The sequence below is a fragment of the Acinonyx jubatus genome, chromosome B4, assembly GCF_027475565.1.
Source record: "Acinonyx jubatus isolate Ajub_Pintada_27869175 chromosome B4, VMU_Ajub_asm_v1.0, whole genome shotgun sequence".
NCBI classification, from domain to species: Eukaryota; Metazoa; Chordata; class Mammalia; order Carnivora; family Felidae; genus Acinonyx; species Acinonyx jubatus.
Window position 1 is genome coordinate 46,039,406 of NC_069387.1, and position 23,620 is coordinate 46,063,025.

The 23,620-nt window shown below is 45.4% G+C and overlaps 1 protein-coding gene across 1 annotated transcript; it reads left to right on the forward strand.

The window, feature by feature from the left end:
• Positions 1-1,115: 1,115 nt before the first annotated feature.
• EMP1 (epithelial membrane protein 1) lies at positions 1,116-21,982 on the forward strand. Its single transcript, XM_027035606.2, has 5 exons — positions 1,116-1,285; positions 16,465-16,577; positions 18,407-18,503; positions 18,618-18,758; positions 19,691-21,982. The coding sequence occupies exons 2-5, from the start codon at positions 16,500-16,502 to the stop codon at positions 19,855-19,857; spliced, it is 483 nt and encodes a 160-aa protein (XP_026891407.1). The 5' UTR covers positions 1,116-1,285; positions 16,465-16,499; the 3' UTR covers positions 19,858-21,982.
• Positions 21,983-23,620: the final 1,638 nt, after the last annotated feature.

A 23,620-nucleotide genomic window follows, 5' to 3' on the forward strand; every position in this document is an offset into this window, starting at 1 on the left:
GTCACGATGCAACAGGGAACAGAAATAGAGTTGCCTGGATGTGGCAGACTTGGATCCAAGCTGCAGCTAATAATTTATGGTGGCTCCTTGGATATGTCACATCACCTCTCTGGGCCTGAGTTTCTCCTTCAGTCCAATAACCATAGTTAACATTTACTGAGTGCTCAACTAGGTGCCGAGCATTATCATAAGCTCTCTCCGTGTTATTTCTCACTGCAGCTCTGTGAAATGGGTACCTTCTGCCCCCATCTGATGCACAAGGAAACAGGCCTGGGGAGGCCGATTTATCCACAGCCGCACAGCCAGTAAGTGGAGAGCTGGGCTTGCACTCTGGCATCTGAGTTCTCCTCTCCAGTGGAATGCCTTGGCTATAGGACCAAGTGACTTCCAGGGCCCCTCCCTGCGAAGCTCAACTGCGGAGCAAGGTCCAGATGATTATTACATGGAGATCAGAGAGCAAAGATCTTAACTAGAGGACTTGCTCCTGAATGTGAAGAGTCCACATGGGCATTCATTCACACAGCGTAATTAGAGACCAGTCTGCTGTTGAAGCAGCGCTCCATCATTCAGAGGCATTACGAGGGCTCGCGTTGTGTCCTGTTCTGGTTCCCAGGACAGCTGTCCCTAGGACGGTGCACCTAAGTCAGGCAGGGAAGCAAGTAGGAACTGAATCTGATCATTTCTGATGGCTGGCAACCCGGATGCATGAGGCAGGGGAGGAGGAATGGGAATCTCCTTTGATGATTAGCGAGGATTTCAACGGGCAGGGCTCTGTCCTGTTCCCCCACCCCCTCCTCCCCAGATGTACATTTGGACAGATAAGTTGTGTTTGCCTATGCCCATGGTAACCGTGTCTCCTTTTTGGTGAGGAGGAACGGGCTTCGGTAAATAGATCTATTTGTGTGACTCCTAGTACTCATTTGAAGCAATGTCACTCCTTTTTCCACTGTGGTCTGTGTGTGTGTGTGAGTCAGAGGGAGCCTAAACAGGCTTCTTTGAATTGATGGCTCACTCCCAGCCTCTCTTGACCAACTGCCAACCTAGCAGGGCGTAGCTTACCAACAAATCTTTTTTTTTTTTTTTTTTTAAAGGCAGACTGATTCATAGAAACTCCTTTAAAACGCAGTGAAAAGAAACCGCCCATCACACACCCCAGCACACTAGCCCTGGAAACTTATAACCTCGGGAGGCAGGTCCCTCCCCACACTGTGGTCACATACCTTCAGAAGAGCGGACCAGGCAGCCACCAGCTCCTCAGGGCACCTCCGTCGCTTAGGACCCTCAGGTAGGACAGCTTCCAGCGCTGCGGGGAAGCTTGGCAAACTTTCTTTCCTTCTCTGCTCTCCTTCTTCTGACCTCGTCACCTAAGCTCCGCGTTTTCTTTTTCCCTGTAGCTATTTGTCTATGAGTCTCTGAATTGAACTCTTTGAAACATCTGGCTGAAAGTGGATACTGAGACAACTTTTTCCATAAGGTTCAGAAAAATGCCTTTTGACTGGGAGCTTGGGGGACCCGGGGTGGAGGGTGAGGGGTAAGTCCGGGGGACTGGGCTGTGATTATGTTTTGCAGTAACTGGGTCCTTGCTCTGAAATGTGGAGGGAGCAGGGATTTTGGAACACGCCAGGATAGGGCATTCTTCATGGGGAAACACTACATGCCTTTGAAAGGGCGCACCGGCTTGCCAGATGCTTTCCAGTTTGTCCGTTTGGATTCAATTGCTTCAGGATTTGGGTTGTTTCTCTTGGTTGTTTGCTGGTCTCTTTTGGATGATAGGTAGATACGTGCTTTTCTGTTTATTTTAGTTGTTGCATTTGCTCCTGCTCTTTTAGCTTGTTCATTCACTTCTGTTTGAATGTGTTTTTTCTCCCCACAGGATGGGAGGAGGGGGTTGGTTTGTTTCAAGAAAACAGAGAGATGGGGGGGGGGGGGAGTGGGCGGGTTGGGAATCAACTGGTGTGTCAGAGAAAATGCGGGAGAGTTGGCATTTGGTGGAATCAGCCTGATGTGGATTCCAGAGCTCCATGTCTCCTGGCCAGATGTAGAGGATGGGGAGAGGCGGGAGGGAAACTGGGTTTGCAGGAGAGGGTGGGGCAGGGGAACTTCATCTGGTGTAGAAAAATGGTGAATGGCTTTGTGCTTCCACCCCAGAAACAGCTGAACTTTAGTTCTGAGTGGAGAGAAATAATCATTATTATCAGAAATAAGAAAAGAATTTTTTTTTTTTTTTAGCTGAATGTGGAAGTTTTCGGCATGGAAGGCAGTGATTGTTTTGGAACATTTTATCTTCTCGCTCTTCCAGAATGTGGTTGTGCAAACGCAAACACTAGTATTAATGGTAAAGAGAGTCTGGAGAAAGGAAGAAGGGTGATTTCTATTTGCTTTTTTTTTTTTAATGTTTATTTATTTTTGAGGGGGGGCGGAGGGGCAGAGAGAGGGAGACACAGAACCTGAAGCAGGCTCCAGGCTCTGAGCTGTCAGCACAGAGACCAATGCAGGGCTCGAACCCACGAACCGTGAGATCATGACCTGAGCCAAAGTCAGACGCTTAACTGACTGAGCCCACCCAGGCGCCCCTGATTTGTTTTATTTTTAAGTTAGCATTTTGGCCTAGGTGTGGCCCATTTCAACATAGATACTGGTTTTATTTTTCCTCCACATAAACAAGATGAGGAAAATGACAGGATTCAGCTTGTCAGATGAAATTAGGCTTTTCCTTTAGAAATGCAATTCGTTGGAAGAGACCATTTCAATGCAATCAGCCTGTGTACATTGTACAGACAAGGCGCCTCGTAAAACTGCCCTCGAGGGGATGATTAACTAAGTGCAAGGGAAACTTTTCAAGCTGCAGGGAACTCCCACATTTGCTTCAAATGTTTATTATTTCCAGATTACATGGATGTGGATTCAAGGAAGCCATTATTAAGTTGATAGTAATGGTATTCTATGAATCCAGCATGAATCTTCTTGTAGTTCTGTGCAACTTAAAGCTATAAGCAATATTTATCCAGTCAGCACATAGAAAATACTGACAAATCTGGGAGTGTCGACCATCACGAATTGCATTTTTTGTGTGTGTGCATTTCACATTACACTGTAGTTCTAGCAGTGAGAAAATACGCTGTATGTTATTTCCTGGAGTTTTAGGGCAATTGTTGAAATGCTGTTCTAATTCTTGCCTTTCCCACTGCCTCTAAGTAGTGAGGGAGCTCCCTAGCTGCAGGAGTGTTTCTGGATTTCAGCTCTAAGTCTTTGAAAATACTGAAATGTGAGGGTTATTTTTTCCCCCTGCAGCCTCCCACCCTCAGAGTCGGATTGAATTCCACCACAGACTCTGAAGAATGGGGCGGGGGTGGAGTGCTGTCTGGAGGGCTGCAGGACATCCGGTCTGGCATCCTGGTCAGAGGACCCCCCAGATTTTACATTGTTTGAGGGCACTAAACTGTCCTGAGAGTTGGCACAAGGCCATCAAGGGCCAACCCAGAGCAGATCACATCCCAGAACAGATGCTGGCTACTTCCCAGGACTACAGGGCACATCTCTGAGGAAAGGAAAGGCATCCCTTCTACTGGCCACTAGAAAAACTTACTGTGACTTTCTCAACTCTTCCTGCTTCCCTCTGAGACCAGCTTAGGCCTATCCAGTTCCCAGGGGCCATCCAGACTCCAGGGGGCCTTGCGAGTGGGCTCCATAAAGACCACCCTGGGGTGCAGACCCTCTTGGCTTGGTGTGGAGGGTGCAGTGGGGGGTTGGTTCATGCCAGATGCACAGGGATCAATGGAGAGACAGCAGTCAGCGACCTAGAAGGCTTATAGATGAAGCAAAATGTTTTCCTGTAGACTCCTCAGAGCCCGATAGGAAGTACATCTGACAAATGGCCATAGAAAAGGGCACACGCAAATTTAGTTACACTTTGTCTTTAATTTTGTTCATCAAATTCTCAGTTTGAGGGAGATTCTCAGTCTGAGGATCAATTCATTCATTCTCCACCATATGCAGAAATCCTATTTTTACACCACCTTGGACAGATGGCCACTTTACATTTCCTTAAAATTTCCAGAATAGGGGTGCTCACTACCTCCGAGTGAGAGTCTCCGTGCTCCCCCACTACCACCCGCCCACTTTGCCAGACAACTCTAATTATTAGAATTTCTTAAATTCAGCACAATTGGCTTCTCTATAACTTCTATACTGTGCTCCTAGTTCTGTTCCTGGGCATGCAGAAAATATCTCTTCCATTTTTGTTGTCGCTCTACTCTTATTCTCTAAACGCTTAACCCTTAATTAATGTTCAATGGATAAAACTTGACGAATTGGTATTATCATTATTACCTAAGACTCCGAGAGAGCAGGAAGCATTTTTAAAACTTTACAACTATGTACGTCGTCAGCCATACCCACAGGATTTGATTCTGAGGGATTTCATTTTCTAAACACATGAATATGGTTTCTTCTTTCACTTACCACGAGTATATCCAAGGCTGCCGAACACAAAAGCTCAGAGACATTTGGGACTCTCGGACGTACAGACCCAGAGGGGACACACCCAGTCGCTACTTATGGAGGTGATGGTTAAATCAGTCAATCTAATACCAGAGGCACAGGCTTCGAACTTGGCCTTGCCGGGGTTATCCCGTAACTTGGTTTATAGTTCACGTAGCTCACACCTTTACATTGTTACCACCTGTCATGATAGCTCCAGGAACACGCTGCCAATCCATTATAACCCCAGACTAATTGCTTGGCCAGCACAATGGATGTCAGTCCTGGAGAAGAGCTCATAACCTTTAGCTAGGGTAGATCTGAAAGTTTCTGACCGTGACATTCTCTTTTCCAAGACTCTTCCCAGTTCTGCTTAGATGATCCCGGATTTCTGTTCAGTAATCAAGGGAGCCTTGATTGCTTGAATTCACAATACCCCACCCCCAAACACATATGTCTTGAGACCACTTTTTGTGATACTTCAATCCCTGGTGCCCTGAAATAATTTCTTGCAATTTAACTGAGAGATCCACTGACACTGTACTTTTGTACAAACCCTTGTGGCGATCTCTGTTTCTCTCTCTTCCTTTGAAGAAATATTTGGGTCAGCATTTTCTCCCCTGTTCTGGAAATGGGCATTTCCCAGGAACTAAAATGGACTCCTCCGCTCTTGGTGCCACTGACTTGATGTGGATGCGGCAGCTTTCGTATTTCCTGAGTCTGTTTCCCGAATTCTTCCCTCAAATGGGGTAGTTAAAATTGAGAACATGGGCATAGGTTGAAAGTGATGGTAAGAATCTCGGGGCAGATGCAACATGGCTGAATAGGGGAGGGAGGGTTGTGGTCTGGTCCCCACTCTGTCCTGTGACCATGGGCAAGTCACTTGTCTTCTTCGTGGAGGGAACAGAGCTTGATGGTCTCCACGGCCTCCCTGTGGCTCTGAAATTTTATTGTTCTAAGGTCTTATCGTCCCGTTTTGAGGGATCCCTTGGCTCATGCTGATAGTTCAATCCATAAAAGTTGGGAGAAAAGTTAACTGAGGCATCGTGTTGCATCGCAGGGCATTTTACACAAGGTTGAGGGTCCAGGCAGCCTCCTGGGCTCATCTGCTCTGAGATTCCTTTCGCCTTGTCATCAGATAGCAATGATTCACCCAGCTCTTGGAAGAAAAGGAAGAGGTTTGACTGATTACCCACAAAGGGCACCAGCTCAGATGAGAAGAGGCAGGCCATAGAAGCCTGTTAAGACACTGACAACAAAAAAGGATTCACCAGTAACCAAACCAGGTTTAGGAAGAAACTGAGCTGGTCCTGGGAAAGGAGCTCCACCCTCTTGTCTGGGAGGGGGACCCTGCAGCGTGAGGGTGTGGCGGTAAAGGTGTGGACGAATCTTAGAATCTTCAAATTCAAATAGTTGAATAGAACTGTCGTAGAGGAGGAAGAGGGAGCGGGTGCAAAGGCAGGTGTTTCCTTAGGCTTGTGTGTTGAGGGAGAAGAAGAAGTGTCTAGAAGACAGTTCTAGAAGAGGTCGAAAGAGCGCCGCGGAAAGAGAAAGACAGAGAGAAGTACAGGGAGGATCCCACCCTGTTTCCTTCCCTTCTTGTCTGGGGAACACCCCCCCCCCCTTCAATGTTTCTGAACATTCCTCAGGGTCAAATATTTTGTTCTTTGTCCCCTGTGAAGAACCTCTGTTGCCCAAGCTGCAAATGTTGGTCAATACATCCTTGGTGTCATTTGAATTTCCACTGAAAATTTATGCCAACAGGGCAGTGATCTCCCTTGATGTTTTTCCTCTTTTCAGAAGGCTCCGATCAGAGCTAAGAGCAAAATGAAGTCCTTGATACTTTGACTTCTCTCAAATAATCAAAGGCCCCTCCTTGGGGGCGGGGGTGCTGGAGATGGGGAACTGGAGAGAGGTTTGGTATCCTGGAACGGTGAGTTAGGCTGGCGGGTGCTGCGTCCCGGCTTCCCTTTGCCCGAGGTGGCTTTGGTGGAGAAGGGACACTTGTGCTGTGGGTGGGGGCCAGGATGGAACGTTGGAAGCGTGTCTTAGGGCTTGCAGTGTGGGGATCTGGTCTGGGACTTTTGGTGGCTCTGCTGTGGGCCTCCTTAGCAACATGACAGGAAGAAGCAGCTGCCCCCGGCACTGTTTTGAGGGGGCACTGCTGACCCTCTGATGAACCAGGAGGTGGGGGAAGGAACAGAGTGAAGGGTAGCTATGGTAAGAGGTCTAGAATGTCTGCCGAACCCTGAGACAAATACGGGAGAGAGGAGATCATGCGGGAATGGAGGAGGCCCAGCCTGGAGGGTGCGAAACGGTGGGTTTCAGTTCCCCGTTCTGGTTCAGCTCCGGGGAAGGTGCATTTTCTCCTTGGTTCAGGGACTGGACTGAAGAACCTCTACACCTCTAAACAAGCGCTCTCACAAAGAGTAAGGAGGCCTGTGCCCCCCCCCCCACCCCCCCCCCCCACCCCGCCCCAGCACACTTGCCTCTGGCGGCCTCCCTCCCGGCCCTGCGGGCTCTCCAGGCCGCTTTGCTGGTTGAAGCATGTTGCCGCCACCTACTGTCGACCCGCCCAAGTGCCCCTGGGCTGGGCCACACCTTGATTTTCTTCCCAGACCCTAGTTATTGTCTTGGCAACCTCTCCCTCAAAGACATTCTGGTGGCCGGGACACTCCTCTTTTGTCAGAAGCAGAAGACAACCGCAGCTTCTGTCCTCACCCTGGGGGCCGTCGCCCCAGCGGCCTGGCCAGCTGCGGTCTGGGGGCGTGGGCTGGTCCCCGCATCACAGCCCAGGTCTGGCCTGAGCCTTTGCAGATGTTGCCAGATCCACCCCCTGCTTGGACACAAAGGAGGACAAGAGGAAATGAGAGAGAGAGAGAGAGAGAGGCTATTCTCCTTGGGAGCATCTGCAAAAGCAAGATTCAGGCTACTTGTTTGTTTTTAGCATAGTCGTCAGCCCTTGGATTCTGCCAGAGAAGTTGAAAGTCCATTTGGCCAGCCTGAGCCTCTCATCTCACGTAAAGGAACAAAAAGAATCCCCAACAACCATCTAGCCTTTGCTCTGTCAGGCACGAGCCCCTCAATCCTCACGCTAGCCCTCTGAGGTCTACAGATCACGGTTAAGAAGTGCTGCAGTCAACAAATCACCGCAACGTATACTTTACATGTCTTACAATTTCATGTTAATTATACCTCCACAACACTGAAGTTAAAAACAGAAGTGAGGGAGTCAGGATTTGAACCTGGAGCCCATGTTCTTCATCACCGCATACTCTTTCTCTGTAGGAGGCACCAACCAGAGAGGTGATGTGATTTTCCCAAAGTCAGAAGTTAGAGGCAGAATTTGTTGGAGATTTTGGTTTTCTAATAGGTGCTTGCCTTTTCCCTTCCTTCCTTCCTTCCTTCCTTCCTTCTTTCCTTCCTTCCTTCCTTCCTTCCCTTTTCTTCTTCTTTCTTTTTCTTCCTTTTTTTTCTTTCTTTTTCTTCCTTCTTTCTTTCTTTCTTTTTCCCTTTCTTCCTTCTTTCCTTCTTCCTTCCTTCCTTCCTTCCTTACTTTTTCTTTCTTTCTTTCTCCCTTTCTTCCTTCTTCCTTCCTTCCTTTTTCTTTCTTTCTTTCTTTCTTTCTTTCTTTCTTTCTTTCTTTCTTTCTCTTTCTTTTTCCCTTTCTTCCTTCTTTCCTTCTTTCTTCCTTCCTTCCCTTTTCTTTTTCTTTCTTTTTCTTTCTTTCTTTCTTTCTTTCTTTCTTTCTTTCTTTCTTTCTCTTCCTTCTTTTCTTCTTTCTTTCGTTTTCTTCTTTCTTTCTTTCTTTCTTGCTTTCTTTCTTTCTTTCTTTTTCTTCTTTCTTTCTTTCTTTCTTTCTTTCTTTCTTTTTCCCTTTCTTCCTTCTTTCCTTCTTTCTTCCTTCCTTTTTCTTTCTTTCTTTCTCTTTGTTTCTTTGTTTCTTTGTTTCTTTCTTTCTCTTTCTTTTTCACTTTCTTCCTTCTTTCCTTCTTTCTTCCTTTCTTCTTTCTTTCTTTCTTCTTTTCTCCTTCCTTTTTTTTTTTCAATATCATGCTTGTTCCCCCACCCCCACCCCTGGTTCTTCATCCCTAACTATGCAAGAGTTTGTGCTAGTTTATACCAAGGTCAGTTAAAACACTACTCTTTCTCTAATACCCCCCATTTATTATCGATAGACCACGTTTGGGAGATGGACCCCCCCTTTCCTCCAGGACCATGAAAAAATAGTTGTTTCCCCTAGAGCATGTAGTTTTGCAGCTTGATTCCTGATGTTTCTCCTGGTCATAAGCTGCTCTGCATGTAAAAACATCAGGCCCCGTGATGATGTAGCTATAGTGAGATACAACCTGAAATTCTTTCCTTCCACACCGAACATCAGACATCCAGAGGCAGGAGGAAATGGCCCTTTGGGATCCTTTCTCTCCACATGTTTCCCACGGAGAAATTAACACCGCCCTCTCCCACCCCTACGTAAAAACAATATTTAGAATGGAAAGTACGCTTGACATAAAACAACAATAACAATGGCCAGAAAAGCTCATCTAAGGTCTCATCCACTCAACCTGCTTTTAATCCCAGCCTTTTCCTCCTCCGGACACATCCTCTCCGACTGCTCCCAAAAGAGAGTGTTTCCTTTTCTGCTTTTGTGTTAAATGGACATCCACTTTGCCAACCCAAATGATCCTCGATGGGACACAAACACATCAAAAACAAACCAACCAAAGCAGAATGATCTTGAGGAGGATAGAAAGGCTTGGTGTTGCCACTCTACACAGTGTCCTTACGGAGGAGCAGCAAACAGCCACCGTTGGGTGTCACGCTAAGGGAGGTGGCGCAGAGATAGAGGCTGACTCAGGGAAATCATGTGATCAGGGGCAGCTTCATCTTTCATCTTTTCTCGTGCCTCGCAGGAAGTACCATGTCTTTGGTCAGATGGTGTGAGAAAGCTTTCTTCAAAGTTTACAGTCACCCAGAAAGGCACGGAGATTTCACAATCAGGAAAACATGATCCAATGAGAAGACAGAGTCGTGTCTAAAGTCGAATAAAATCAAGACTGTATTATGACATGATTGAGATTTAGGGATCTACGGTGATGTCCTTTGGTTACTTCTCTGATAGCATGAAAGTGCTGCTTCAAAGGTGACCATTCTAGAGAATGCCTGGAGGCAGCTTTATTTTTTATTTTGTTAAAAATTTTTTTCTTAGTGTTTATTTATTTTTAAGAGAGAGAAAGAGAGGGCAGGGTGGCAGCAGAGAGAGAGGGAGACATAGAATCTGAAGCAGGTTCCAGGCTCTGTGCTGACACGGGGTTCGAACTCACAAACCGTGAGATCATGACCTGAGCCAAAATCGGATGCTTAACCAACTAAGCCACCCAGACGCCCCTGAAGAGGCAGCTTTAGATTAAGGGCAGAACTAAGATGAGGGGTAGGAGTTGCCCAGAGCAGATTCTGATGCATTGTCAGAAGGACGTTTCTAATGGGAGGGTCTTGGCAAGTAGTGAGCTCCCTGTGACTGGAGGAGTTTAAGCACGACTTAGATAGTTCCATGGTATGGATTTGTAGCTGAGGTTCATATATTAGGGAGAAATTTTAAGGCCCCCTTCTCAGTCTAGAGATTCTATAACTTAAAGAGATAGAAAAGGTGAATCTGTGGACAAATTAGTGGTTAGAAATTTAAGATATTTTCTTTGCATTCACTTATATCCTCTTAAATAAAAGGCAACAAACACATATATACCCTTGTATGTTCAAATGTCAAAATTACTCAGGAAAATATTCGTATGTTTACATAAGTATTTACATAGGAATATATAACACGGAGCTTGCATATAATAATATGCTCAATTCATAGTTATAATCATGTACAAATGATTTCTAAAAATTGTAAAAGACTAAAGTTTGTGTATGTAATATATATATATATGTATATGTATATATATATATATATATATATATATATATATATAGCCTTCCTAACAGCATTTATTTGCTCACTGAATGGAAGTTTACTTGGTACCTGTCATAGACAAGACTCTCCTTTCGGAAACTTAGAATCTTAGGGGTGAGAGAGCCAAACATTGTCATAAGTAATTTTGTTACCAGGCAGATTGCCCCTAGTGGTTTTAATAAAGAGCTATGTAAGGTTATTACACAGTGGGGGAAAATGACTACTTCTGACTTATGTATCTGGGAAGGCTTCTTAGAGAAGGCAGGATTTGAGCTTCTTTGAAAAAATTTTGATAGGTAGTTCCTGGAGGAAGCACACTTGAAAGCAGGGCTCTTTCTTTGGCAATCAAATCCTCAGGATTCCCAGGGCCGGAGTAAGGCATTTGGAGTCTCTTTTCCAGTGGTTGGTGGAGGGGGTGGTGAGGTGCTTGGAGGATTTTGAGCAGAGGAGTGACAAGGTCAGATAACGAAGTGGCATAGAGGGTACAGCAGAGAAGGAAGAGCTCAGAAGGAGGACCACCGGAGAGGCTGATGCCGTGGTCCAGGTTAGGATCTGAACTGGGCAAGGACAAGGCGAACAGAAAGTAAGGGGTGGATGAGGGATAAATAATGGAGGAAGAACCCATGACCTGACTATGGTTTTTTGAGCTATAAAATTGGGATGAAAGGAAGGAGAGATGGGGAATTTGGCAGCTGGCCATGATTTCTCCCTTCTCCCCAGAGAAGCTTGGGTTATACAAGGCTGTCAGGAAAATGACCAAGCTGTCTTCGAGCTAGGCAGCTGATTCACATGTTCTCAGAAAGCTCTCTTGCACCATCTGGTAAAGGATGCCTCCCTGTGTCTTTGTCCGGGAGAATCTCACTCATTCTCAAATGAATCGGGGACATTTGACCTCTGTGCGACTCCCTCTCTGCTCACATAGCCTCTGACCTCCCCACCCTCCACCCCCGTTTCTGATTATGTTGTACCCCCCAGGCTCTGGCTAGTTCTTCAGTGATTGAAGCCCAGGATTTCCACCACTTCCTTTGCTGGAAGAGTGGGTTTTTCATTGTCCTATTCTATTGTGTGGCTCCCAGTTACTGTGACTTAGACCACCACCCTTAAAGAACTGCATCCCCCAGACTCTGGTGGTGGCAGTTCAATAAATACACATACTCTGTGGTGGGAAGAACTTATCTGACCCTAGCTTAACAACCATAGAGCCAAATTACCAACATCTAAACTTCTCTTCTGTATCTTTAGAAGTCAATTATTCTCAAAGTCTCTGCAGTATTACGTACCCATCAGAAAAGGAAAGGTGCCCATAGGAGCCTCATTTGTTTCTTGTGGTCAGAGCATCCTAAAAATTAAGGCAAAGCAGTCTCAATAGCTATGTTCCTTTGATTCTTTCATATTTTTGGGGAGTTGGAGGGCATAAAAGGAAGGCAAGAAACCAATAAAGATTTAAGTGGATGGAGACAACCTGGAGAGGACAGTTATCCCCCCTCCCCCCACCCCACCTTAGGTAGTCATTTAGAGCTCCAATTATCTTATAGAATTTGTAATTCTCAAGGTCATTTCCACTAACTGTGATAATTTTCTTTTAGCAGAGAACTTAATGCAAACCTAGAATGGTGAGTGTTGTGAGATTTGCATTGGGACTAGGAGCATAAAAAGACTGCCGCTCCTAAGTGGGCTGGGCAATTTGAGAAGAAAAGGGGAAGCATGGTCAGGAATAAAAGATGGCGGTGGTGGAAAGGGAACTGGCTGGTCTGTGTGTTTGGGAGAAAAGGAGAGAGAGCTGCTGTGTGGCTCTAAGTCTCAAACTTCCTTTTCTTTTAATACTCAACTTCTCTCTCGAGTCACAATTCATGCCTCCCATGCTTTTCTCAGTTTCCTGCTCAGCCCAATCATATCCCTGAGCACCCCTGTCTCAAGAAATCCTACTTTGCTTACAATGATGGGTGGAGAAATATGTTCCTTGCAACTCACATAGAACAGTCAGTGGATGTCCTAGCCTTTAAGAACACAGTGTGTGCACTAGCTCTGTTGGCTTAGGTTTAAGTACCATAAATAATGTTATGGGAGTCCCCAACAACCAACTGACAAACTTTAGGACTGCCCAATGCACCAAATGCTCGGAAGGTTAGGCATTGCACCTAGTTATTTAGAATTGCAATGCTGTTATTTTGTACTTCCTGGTTTGAGCTGCCCAGCTGTGACTAAGAGTGTGCTTTCCACTGGAGAGTGCCATCCAAAGCATTTTAGAGAGGTCTGAGGCAGAAGCCAATTATTGTTTTAGTGAAACCAACTGCCAAGGAAAAAAGTTGTAACAGTCAATACTTCCAATGATATGAATATTCAGACATGGTTTCTTTTCAGTGCTTTTGTATGAAGTGAGATACATACCAGGGTAGGGAATGAGTCTCCTTGCAAGCTGCACTGTTGGTAGAGGGTGGGCGGAAGGTTTAAGAGCATGAGAACTTCTGTTATTTATTCCCATTCTGCTCTGCTATTAGATCTCCAGACATTCACCCACTAGGTAGAATGGTTGTCTATGAACATATCAAGATTTCCTCTGCCACCTCACCTCTGGGTGAGGGTTTCTCTGCTGGGGATACTCTAGTATAGGGACTGGGTTACTAGGAACAATCCAGATGAGAAATTTAAGAAGATAGTTTATTCTGTTTCCAAATGTGTTACAGAGGGCCACTGAAAACAATGGAAGCCCTCCTAAGCTGACAATGGATGACACTGATAAAACCTGACGAATTGGGGGCAGTGAAAAGATGGAGAAGTTATATGTATTATGTGCTATCTCCAGCTAAATACCCCTTACTTCTGGTTGGATACAGCATCCAAAAGCAGAGGAAATTATGTGTTCTATACACTAAGCACTCTTGCTAATTCAAGACGTTTTGCTCCTTTCCTCAGCGGATAGATGTGGCACGATCACAGGAATCTAAGATGAAAGAGAGTCACTTCTTTGCTTGATTCCCCCACCCACCCCTCCGGCTTGCACAGGCAGGGAAATAATGATCAGGTGGGGCTTTGGCTTAGATCAGGAGTGAGATCCAGCCTTGGTTCTGGTGGCAGTGGCTACAGGTCTCATTTCACAAGCAGACCAGAGCACACCTAGTTAAATCACACCACGTTCAGTCCAGGGAGCAAACAATGCTTGCAGCAGGCAAAGAGAGCATCTGCAGGTGACTGGCCTGAAGGTTAAAGCAGCCAGGAAAAAACAGCAGAGCACACACAAAACACAAGGGAAGGTACCAGGCCCTGGGGAAAGTGAATACTACACAACAGGGCACTATAGGACCTCTCCTTCATAAGGCCATTACCCTCCAGATCAGGAGAGAGATCAAGAGGCTGAGGGGTAAGTTGGGTGGGCTGAGGTGGATGTGCAGTAGGAGGAAGGTGTATGGAATGCAATAATGTTCAAGTCATCAAAATGGAGAATGTAAGCTGAGCAGGGATGAAAGGAATCAGACTTACTTCGGAGGGTTACATAGCAACCCAAGGGGGTAGAAATTTCTACTGAATTCCCAACAGCATGCAAGGCAGGGAACTCGCGATGTTTCCTCCACCTCGTTTAAGAAGCCTCATTTGGTGTACTGTATTCTGTTCTTGGCCCCTCAATCTTTTCCCACTTTTAGGAGGAGGGTGTTTGTCAATTAGAAGCCAAAGGAATAAAAAAAGCATTTATAGAGCCCAAGGAGGATTAAACATATGACTCGTTATGTAATAATTTGTAATCCCCTGAAGTCAGCCATTTCCTTTCCCCATGAAGGTCACGATCAGGATCCAGGGATGGTGTGAACTTTGGGGGTGTCAGGAGGATGGTCCAGAGAGGGCTGAGACGAGTGAGCTTTCTCCTTCTGATTCCTGAGGGTGTGTTCTTAGTGGTCTCCCCACTCACAGGGCAGGTATTAGGCATAATGACAATTTCTAAGAGCCCAAAATGATCTGTACACACTGCCTTGTGATGTACATAGCAGATATCCTACTACTTGTGCTTCTCATAGGGCAGCCTAGTGACTGACTGGTTATATTGGCAACAGCCACTCTCAGTTTCATAGAATAATAATAGGGATACTAATAGCCACAACCAAAGCCGCCCTATTAGCACCTGCCATGTGGCAGGCACTGGGCTAGTTTTACTTTCATGACCCAGTTTAACCCTCCTGTCTCCCTGTATAATTAACATTGCAGCCCCCACTTTCTATAAGAGGAGACTGAGACTGAAAGGTCAAGTGATCTTATATGATTCTAATTCCACCTGTTTAATTCGGAAACCTCTTTTCACTGTGCATTAAAGTCAAGCAGAAAATTGCGGAGGTATGCACGAACCTGCGAAAAGCAAAAATAAATTTGAATGTGTAGGAAGATTATTAATAGCAGGCATGAAAGCTCCAAGCTCTCCCCTGAAGCGGCAAGAAAAACTTCATAATTTTTGTCATTCACAGTGAAATTGGACACATTCCTACAAAGTAGTCTGGGTTGAAGGGAAGTGTTGGGATTGGGAAGGAAGGCAGGGGTTGCTGGAGACAGTTGGGATGCACGGAGGGGAAGCCAGCGTCTGCCTCTCATTCCTGGCCTGTAAAGAGCAAGTCTCCCATCAGTTACATTAGAACATTCTAGACTTTGTGGGGTTTTGTTTGTTTGTTTGCTTGTTTTAGAACATTCTAGACTTTGAGTACTGATGAGGAAAGTGAGAGGAGATAAAAGGCACCTGAAGTGTTGGGACGATAGCATCAGTGCTGGCCACGAAATACCTGGGACAGCAGGAAAGTGGCTCAAGCACGCTCAAAGCTTCAATTAAATTAGGTGGAGTGAGAGAGAGAAGCAGGACAATTGCAGGATGTGCACAGCCATCTCCTCCTAGGTGGGGACATCCACATATCCACTCTGCTGTGAATAACCTCCAGCCCTTTCCTTTTGAAGTCCCTTGAGCCTATACTGCATCGTAACTCTTGTGGGCATGATAAAGCACTCCCTCCGCAGCTGACATAAATCAGAATAGCCACTCCCATGTGCATCCTGCGTATTTTCTTTATGATCAGTGGGCTCCCTTTTTCTCCTCTGCGGAGATAATGGCTGAACGCTTTTGTTATCCATACCCATTCTTAATGCGTATTACTTCCCAGTCCTCCTAGCACGTGAGTTATGCATTTGCCTGTCTTCTCCATTGGGTCCTGAAGGATTGGACTTTGTGTAAATGCCACGCACAAATAGATGGCACCTTTAGTGGTGTTTCAGGCTGCATGCTTCTAAAGCCCCAGAATCGACATCGTGCATCAACAGAAATACAGCACTGTGCCCTAGACAAATAGCAGAGTCCCTACCATGAGCCACACACAGCCCAAAGGCTCAGGTGCAGTAACACAAATCTGAAATGTTCAATCAGTAGGTGATCAGACCATTAAACTGTAATTAGGTTGTTATAATTATTGAATACCAAACAACATTATAATAACAGAAGTTGCGGCTCTCACATTTTATAGCTCACCCGGGATCAAATTAGTGGCCTATTCAGTCTCTGGGCATAGTAATAGCTGCTGTTCTGTAGAAGGAATCCACTTCTATCAATATCACTGGGTGAGCAGTTTGATAGAGGCACGGACCCTTCCTCAGTGGAAAATGGAAATTTATATGACATCGTTGCGCAGAGACCTGGAAGTTACAACTGTGAAAAGGCCTTTTAAAAATCCAAGTTTTACTTTTTGGTGCTTACAGCACAAACGAGATAAAACACCAACGGTGATAAAATGTGGGCTTTTCTTTTTTGAAACAGGCTGTATTAGAGAGAGGAGTATATAAATCCTTGAGAAGCGGAATTATGTTTATATTGAGGTGTATGTAAGCAGACGAATAGGCGCTTAGGAAAGTAGGTGAATAAGATGTTTCTAGGAATTTATAATGAAATTGTGATGGTTTTTATTGCAGCTCCTCCTGACTTTAGCAGATAGTCCACGCATGTGGGAAAGCTGAATCATCTTCCTGAAACTGACAGTAACCTTTTTTCCCTCCTTTACCTTCTGTCTTTTCAGAATTCTCTTCGCTCTTGAAGCATCAAGAAGCCAAGATGCTGGTATTACTAGCTGGTATCTTTGTGGTCCACATCGCCACTGTCATCATGTTGTTTGTCTCCACCATTGCCAATGTGAGTAACGTTCTTTTTTCCATTCATTCACCCAGAAGTTATTTGGATATTTATATAAAGCGCTACAAAAGAAGTTTGAGCCACAGCCCCTGCCCCTTGTGAATATACAGTTTAGTTGTGGAAAACAATAAACACACGCGCGCACTTCCAACGATTAAACAGCGGGGGGATAAAAGCCAGTGTCAACAGCCAGGGCTCTAGGTGTCTAGGGGCTGGAGAAGACAATGAGGCTTCTTCAGTCTCTAGCAGAATCTTCTCCGGAGGTGGAGCTTGGAGGATGGGCAGATGGGCGGGGTCTCTTGGCAGGCGATGAATCCAGGAAGGAGTAGGGACGCATTCCAGGCAGGAGCGCTAGCCAGCCGAGGTGCCTGCCTCCTTGAGGGAGAACCTTTGTTCAGGGTGGAATGAGGACAGCCATGTATGCAGCAGGAGCAGAACTTCTCTTCCTTCTGGGAACCTTGATTAGAAGGGTAGATGGGAGAGAGAGGATGAGAAGCTGTGGTTGCCAGACTGACACATTCAAATTCTGAGCTGAGAGTAGCACTTGAAAGTGGCATTTTGCGTGATTAACCTGGCTCCACGGAATTAACTCACTTAAACAAAACAACATAAAAATATGGAGGTAGCAGGAGCCTTTTCTCTCCGAAGCTTGGGCTACTCTGACCTCTAGTGGTAGTCGATAGCATCACATTTGCTTTTGTTGCGCTTTTCTCAGAAAGAGACAAGACAGCTCCTCGCACACAAAAATCAAGGCCACCCATCACTAGATGGGCCAACGGTGGTTCCAGAATCTAAGTCCATGTTACAGTTAAAGAACAAATGGGCTTTGGGGCGCCTGGGTGGCTCAGTCGGTTGAGCGTCCGACTTCAGCTCAGGTCACGATCTCGCAGTCTGTGAGTTCGAGCCCCGCGTCAGGCTCTGGGCTGATGGCTCAGAGCCTGGAGCCTGTTTCCGATTCTGTGTCTCCCTCTCTCTCTGCCCCCCCCCCCCCCCCGTTCATGCTCTATCTCTCTGTGTCTCAAAAATAAATAAACGTCAAAAAAAATTTAAAAAAACAAAAATAAAGAACAAATGGGCTTTAAAGTTCAGATAGAAGAGTTTGCTAACATTGGGGGGGTGTGATCATAAGCAGGGCCAATTTAAGTACAACTCTGATAAGACAGAATCGCCGCCCATGAGGCCTTCTCCAGACTGTAGGTTGGCCATTCTATACACCAGCCCCTAAGTCTCTCAGAATAACAAGCCCAATGAACGACTTCAAACCGCAGAAGTGGAGGCCAAGAGTGCTGAATGTCTGAATTATCAGCTCCTAATACAGGGCTTGGCACCTAGCTGTTTCTTGAATCAAGAGCAGGTGATCATACGTTCTTGGACGTGTCCTTCCATCAATGCTCATTCTAACAGGTGCTGTGTGTGGACAAGTGGACGCTTGTTTTTCAGAAGAAGAATGGTTTTTCTTGGTCCAGGTGGGAAGGGACACTGGCACCACAGTGAGCCTTGGGGAATACGTTTTGGTCACTCTTCTACTTTTAGGGGCCTCGACATTCTTCTGTTTAGATGAAAGTGGCTTCTTGACACGCGGCCCCAGAGAAGCTGTGTGATTTGTCTTTAGCCACACACTCTTCCATCTTTCCTCTTGGGACCTTTGTGACTTCGGTTTGAGTCACATCTCACTTCCACCAAGGGATGGGGGTGCTGAGCCGTATTTGTGGCTCAGTCCTGTGTATTGCTTAAGATTCGATCCCGGCGCAAACCTGATTTGTTATTCCTTTTTCTTTTAAAGCAGAGGGTGAGTTTTTCAACCACCGTTTGTTTCCTTTTGGTTTCAGGTCTGGGTGGTTTCAGATGATACAAAAACATCGGTAGGTCTTTGGAAAAACTGTACGGGTGGCAACTGTGATGGAGCCCTGTCATATGCCAATGAAGGTATGTATTCAAGGGCTGTGCTTGGTCCTGAGGGTTGGCGTGATCAGAGAAAAGTCCAGTCCATCCGGGACGAGTTAGTCTAATACCCTTGTTCTCCTCCTCCTGTGTCCACAGATGCCCTCAAGGCCGTGCAGGCTTTCATGATCCTCTCCATCATCTTCTCCGTCATCTCTCTCGTGGTCTTCGTGTTCCAGCTCTTCACCATGGAGAAGGGAAACCGCTTCTTCCTCTCGGGGGCCACTATGCTGGTGTGCTGTGAGTATCGCAGTGGTGGGCTCCCATTCGTGCAGGAAAAGCTTTTATGCGGGTCTTACCGAGGGTGCTCCCGGCAACTCGGACAGACAAGCACATGGCTCAGTGAAGTCACTTTGGACAGCTTTGTCCCCCGGTTGTTTGTTCTCTTTTTGAGAACCCCTGATCGCTGCTTGGAATGAGTGCTGTCAGTTGCTTCATTGTTTAAACCTTGCGCTCCTGGGGCTGCCCTGTCGCTAGTCCTTGTACACTGGACACTTGAGGGCAGGAAGCTGGCGGTCCTTAGAGAGCCGAAGCCACTGCCTCAATGCATGGCCTTAGTGCTGTTCGTATTCTTCGTCCTTCTTCCCAAACACACAGAATTTGGTGAGAGGCTGTGTTCTTTTGTATCCTGGGCAGCCTGCCTACATACGCGGGGGGTCCAGAAGGGAAAACTGAGTGGCGGACATGAAGTTCTGTGTTTTGCTTCACACTTTTAGCTTCTCAGAGCAGTAGAGATATGAGAGCCCAAACACCTCTAGTTTACCAACACAACCATCGAGGTTGGTCCAGGGCAAATCATAAGAGCAACACTTTGGGGCTAAGTGGCCAGATTTTATCCTCCCGATGAGGGAAATAGGATCTTTTAAAAATTATACAATCGGGGTGCCTGGGTGGCTCAGTCGGTTAAGCGGCCGACTTCGGCTCAGGTCATGATCTCACGGTCCGTGAGTTCGAGCCCCGCGTCGGGCTCTGTGCTAACAGCTCAGAGCCTGGAGCCTGTTTCAGATTCTGTGTCTCCCTCTCTCTGACCCTCCCCCGTTCATGCTCTGTCTCTGTCTCAAAAATAAATAAACGTTAAAAAAAAAATTAAAAAAAATTATACAATCTTTTTTCTTTGTTTTAATGTAAACAAACAAACAAACAAACCTAAACTTTTTTTTCCCCCCTTGCAGGGCTGTGCATTATGGTCGGGGTGTCCATCTATACTCATCATTATGCCAGTGGTTACGGAAACCTCTACATGAAGAGTCACCATGGCTATTCCTTCATCCTGACCTGGATCTGCTTCTGCTTTAGCTTCATCATTGGCATTCTCTATCTGGTCCTGAGAAAGAAATAAGGCTGAACAAATTCATGGGGATCCGGGGGGGTGGGGGTGGGGAGAAGGAAGCCGTTGAATCTGGGAGGGAAGTGGAAGATGCCATGCAGGAAAAACCAAGACAGGGGCGGGGGGCGGGGAGGGGAAGTAAGGGTGGGAGAGGCTGAAACCCAAACCATTCCTGAGGAGGTTCTCTATGGTGGAGCCCCTGCCCTTAGGAGAAAGTAATTGGCTAGTACTCTGCTGCTCCCTTGATGCGGGCCCCAGGAGAGCCTCTCTCCAGCCACCACACTTGGCCTCCAACTGTCCTCAGTTACACACACTGGGGCCCCATCAGCTGCCACACCACTGGCTCCACTCCTGAGGCTGAATTCTGGGTCTCGCACTGCGGTCCTCAGACCTATTGCATCAAGTTAAAATAGCGGTACAAGTTCCAGCAAGAGCAGATCTTGTTCTGGGGTTGAATATGCTAAGCCTGGAAGCCATTCCGCCTTTCTGACCCAAACCAAAACATCACATTCCAGTCTGAAGGACCCACAGGAGGGTTATGGCCAGTGAGCCATTATCCCTCTTTAGAACAGATATTTAACTCTGTGGAACTCAGTGGTATTTGTGACAAAAATGGGAGAAAGAGATACAGTCCTAAGGCCAAATTGGTGGATTGCTTAAACCAAGAAAGAGAACTTTTCACAGTGGAAGGCCTGGGGGATGGTCAGAACTCAGACAAGACCTCACGTGGCTGTCCCTCATGGAGACCTCTCGCTATGGACTTTGCTAGGCCTCTTGCTTAAAGCCAAAGCAGCTCTTCTGGTGATTCTGTAAAGCCACTAGTGACCAATTCAGTGGTGAAAGTACCACGCAAGTTATGGGACCAAGGGGCAGTTTTGTGACACTGCAACAGTAGGGTTATGTTTTTAGGACCCCCTGTCCATACAGTCAGTATTTCTTTTAAGTACATGATGGGAGAGAGATGGACACGGTTCCCTGTGACACGATTTATTACCCTCCCTCTCAATGATAACTTTTGAGGATGTTTTGTCTAATTATACACATTGGGGATCAGGACTCCTAGGCTCAGCGGTGACTCTCGCTTTGACTCTGCCTGGAGTAGTCACCTTTCAGAGGCCCTGCCTATCCCACTTCACAGGTGATGCAGGGCCGTTCTGGAAGCTTAGTAAAACACACACGAACCAAAACCAAATAGATCCTTGGGTTAAAGGTGCTATATAATTGTGAAGTATTAAGCATACTAGATTTCGGTCGTGGTAAGAACACAGGGCCTGCATTCCCAGGAGAGTTAGAAAATTCCCATGAGATAATTAAAAATATAGGTGATGGGCAGATAATTTCTTTAAGAAAAAAAAAAAAAGCAAAAACTCTTGTGGTACCCAATCAGATAGTAACTGGCTGTCTGTTGCCATAGGAGCATTTCTATATAGGACTTAGTTGCAGTATGTTATTCCTGGTTAAGCAGGCATTGCTCTGGCCTGGAGGAGCTGTTTCAAGCCATCTCAGATTCTGTCTAAAGGGGTTGTTATAGGAAGACGTTTCCTCTATTGCCTGAGAAGATCTAGCCCAGGGAGAATCTGAGACATCTTGCCTACTTTCCTTCTCCCAGCTCTCTCCTTATCCCGTTTCTCACATGATTTTCCTCTTTGGGGAGTTGTTATGCCATGACTAGTGGTATTTATGTAAAAGGACCATGACTAAGTATATTTCTCTGTGTTCATTCTGGTTAAGGGAGTATTGAGGTCAGGCCACCAGATTATCGTGGCTGGGGGTAGAGAGACGGCAAGCCAAAACTGCGGGACGATGACCTTTTTAATTGTGACTTAATCATCACAAGATTATAGAAGGCTGTCTTATGTGCAGAAACACACTTACATATCAGATATACCCAAAAGGGATACTTGCATTAGGTTGGAAAGTCGAACTATGACTGGAGTGAACCATGTATTGCCTTGTCTTTTACTTTATTTCTGTGACATTTACGTCTCATGTAATTTGCATTACTTTGGTGGGTTGTTCTAGTACTGTATTTGGCTTCTTCTTCAATAGATTGATATTTCATATACTATAATTGTAAATATTTTGATACAAATGTTTATAACTCTAGGGATATAAAAATAGATTCTGATTCCCTTCACCGTGTGAATGTTTTCTTCCTAAAAAATGCAAGAGATGAGGAATAATCATGACATTTATACCTAATTAAGTTGTCAGTCAGTGTGGTTTGGACAGCTTGGCATTTATTGGAGACATTAAGTTACCTTCTGGTAATACATTAGGCATTTCTACAGTAACTCAGCAAGTGAACCTTATTAGGTAGTTTTATCTTGCTTTAATTAAACCTCTTAAAGCAAAAACCAGAATTTTGTAAGCTAATACATGAGAGAGATGTTATGATCTTGAGTCAGAATGACTTATGACATTAAGAAGTGAGATACTCATAAAGTTTCTTTGAAACACAATTCGTCTAACGTGTCTTCAAAATATAAAGCAATTCACAAAGATAAGCATCACATACATACCTTTGCAGAAACCCATTCATTGCATAAACTGGGGCATATCTGTAGGAGCCAGATGAGAAAAGGAAAGCTTTACTGCTCTCTGTGAATAATAAAGACTGGAATTAACAGTGGAAAAGCAGAGTAGATACTGTGTACCCTAGCATCATGTCAATACCCATATCATACAAATGGTTTTAATGTGGAGTAGGCACTCTGCCAGTCCCCTGTGGTTTTGGATGAGGCAACAACACAAGGAATACCCAGAAAGCATACACAATGGAACCTGAAAATGCAACTTCAACATATCTTCAAGTCAATTAATCAAAGCGCATTGATTATTAATACTCTCTCAGAGACCTATGTAATTTCTTAGATTATTTCTGGGATACTATTATAGGAGGCTATTTCTCTCCCTTAGCTCCCCCTAGCATTCTTTCCCTCATGTCATTTGCCTCGCCGTGGATCAGACCTCCAAAGCATCCTTTTTTTCCCCTTCCTTCTCTAGATCTTTAATCAGGATCTCCAATAAGCTTTCAGAACTTTTCTGCCAAGATGAAATCTTCCACCTCAAAGACCTGGATGATGAATGGGAGTGTATTATTCAGGATTCTCCAGAAAAAACAACCAATAGGATGTGTGTGTGTGTGTGTGTGTGTGTGTGTGTGTGTGTGTAAATTTATTTAAAAAAATTGGTTCACATGATTATGGAGGCAGGCAAGTTCAAAATCTGCAGTGAGAATAGGGTTGGCAGAGGCTGAAGACCCAGGGAAGAGCCAATGCTGTAGTTCAAATCCAAAGACTGCCTGCCGGAAGAATTCTCCTTTGTTTGGGGGGTGGAGGTGGTCAGTCTTTTGTTCTATTCAACTGATTGAATGAGGCCCACCCGCATTATAGAGGGCAATCTGCTTTACTCAGAGTCCACTAATTTCAATGTTAATCTCATCCAAAACACCCTCACAGAAACATCCAGAATAATGTTTGGCCACATGTCTGGGCACCATGGCTCAGCCAATATGACACAAAATAAAGCATCACGGGGAAACATTCTTATTAAGGATAAGGCACAAACGTTCTCAGAAATAATTTAAAAGAAGCTTGAGCAGTGGAAATCTTTATGTTTACAGTTGACACTTAGTTCAAATAGTGAAAGAGTAAGACATGGGGTTAACTTCAAAGATGATCTTAGATATCCTATGAAAAGACAGGAAGTTGTCAGAGTCCCTTTTATAGTGGAGCTTAATCAACATTTGTTAAGTTCAATGTCTTAGGTAGAG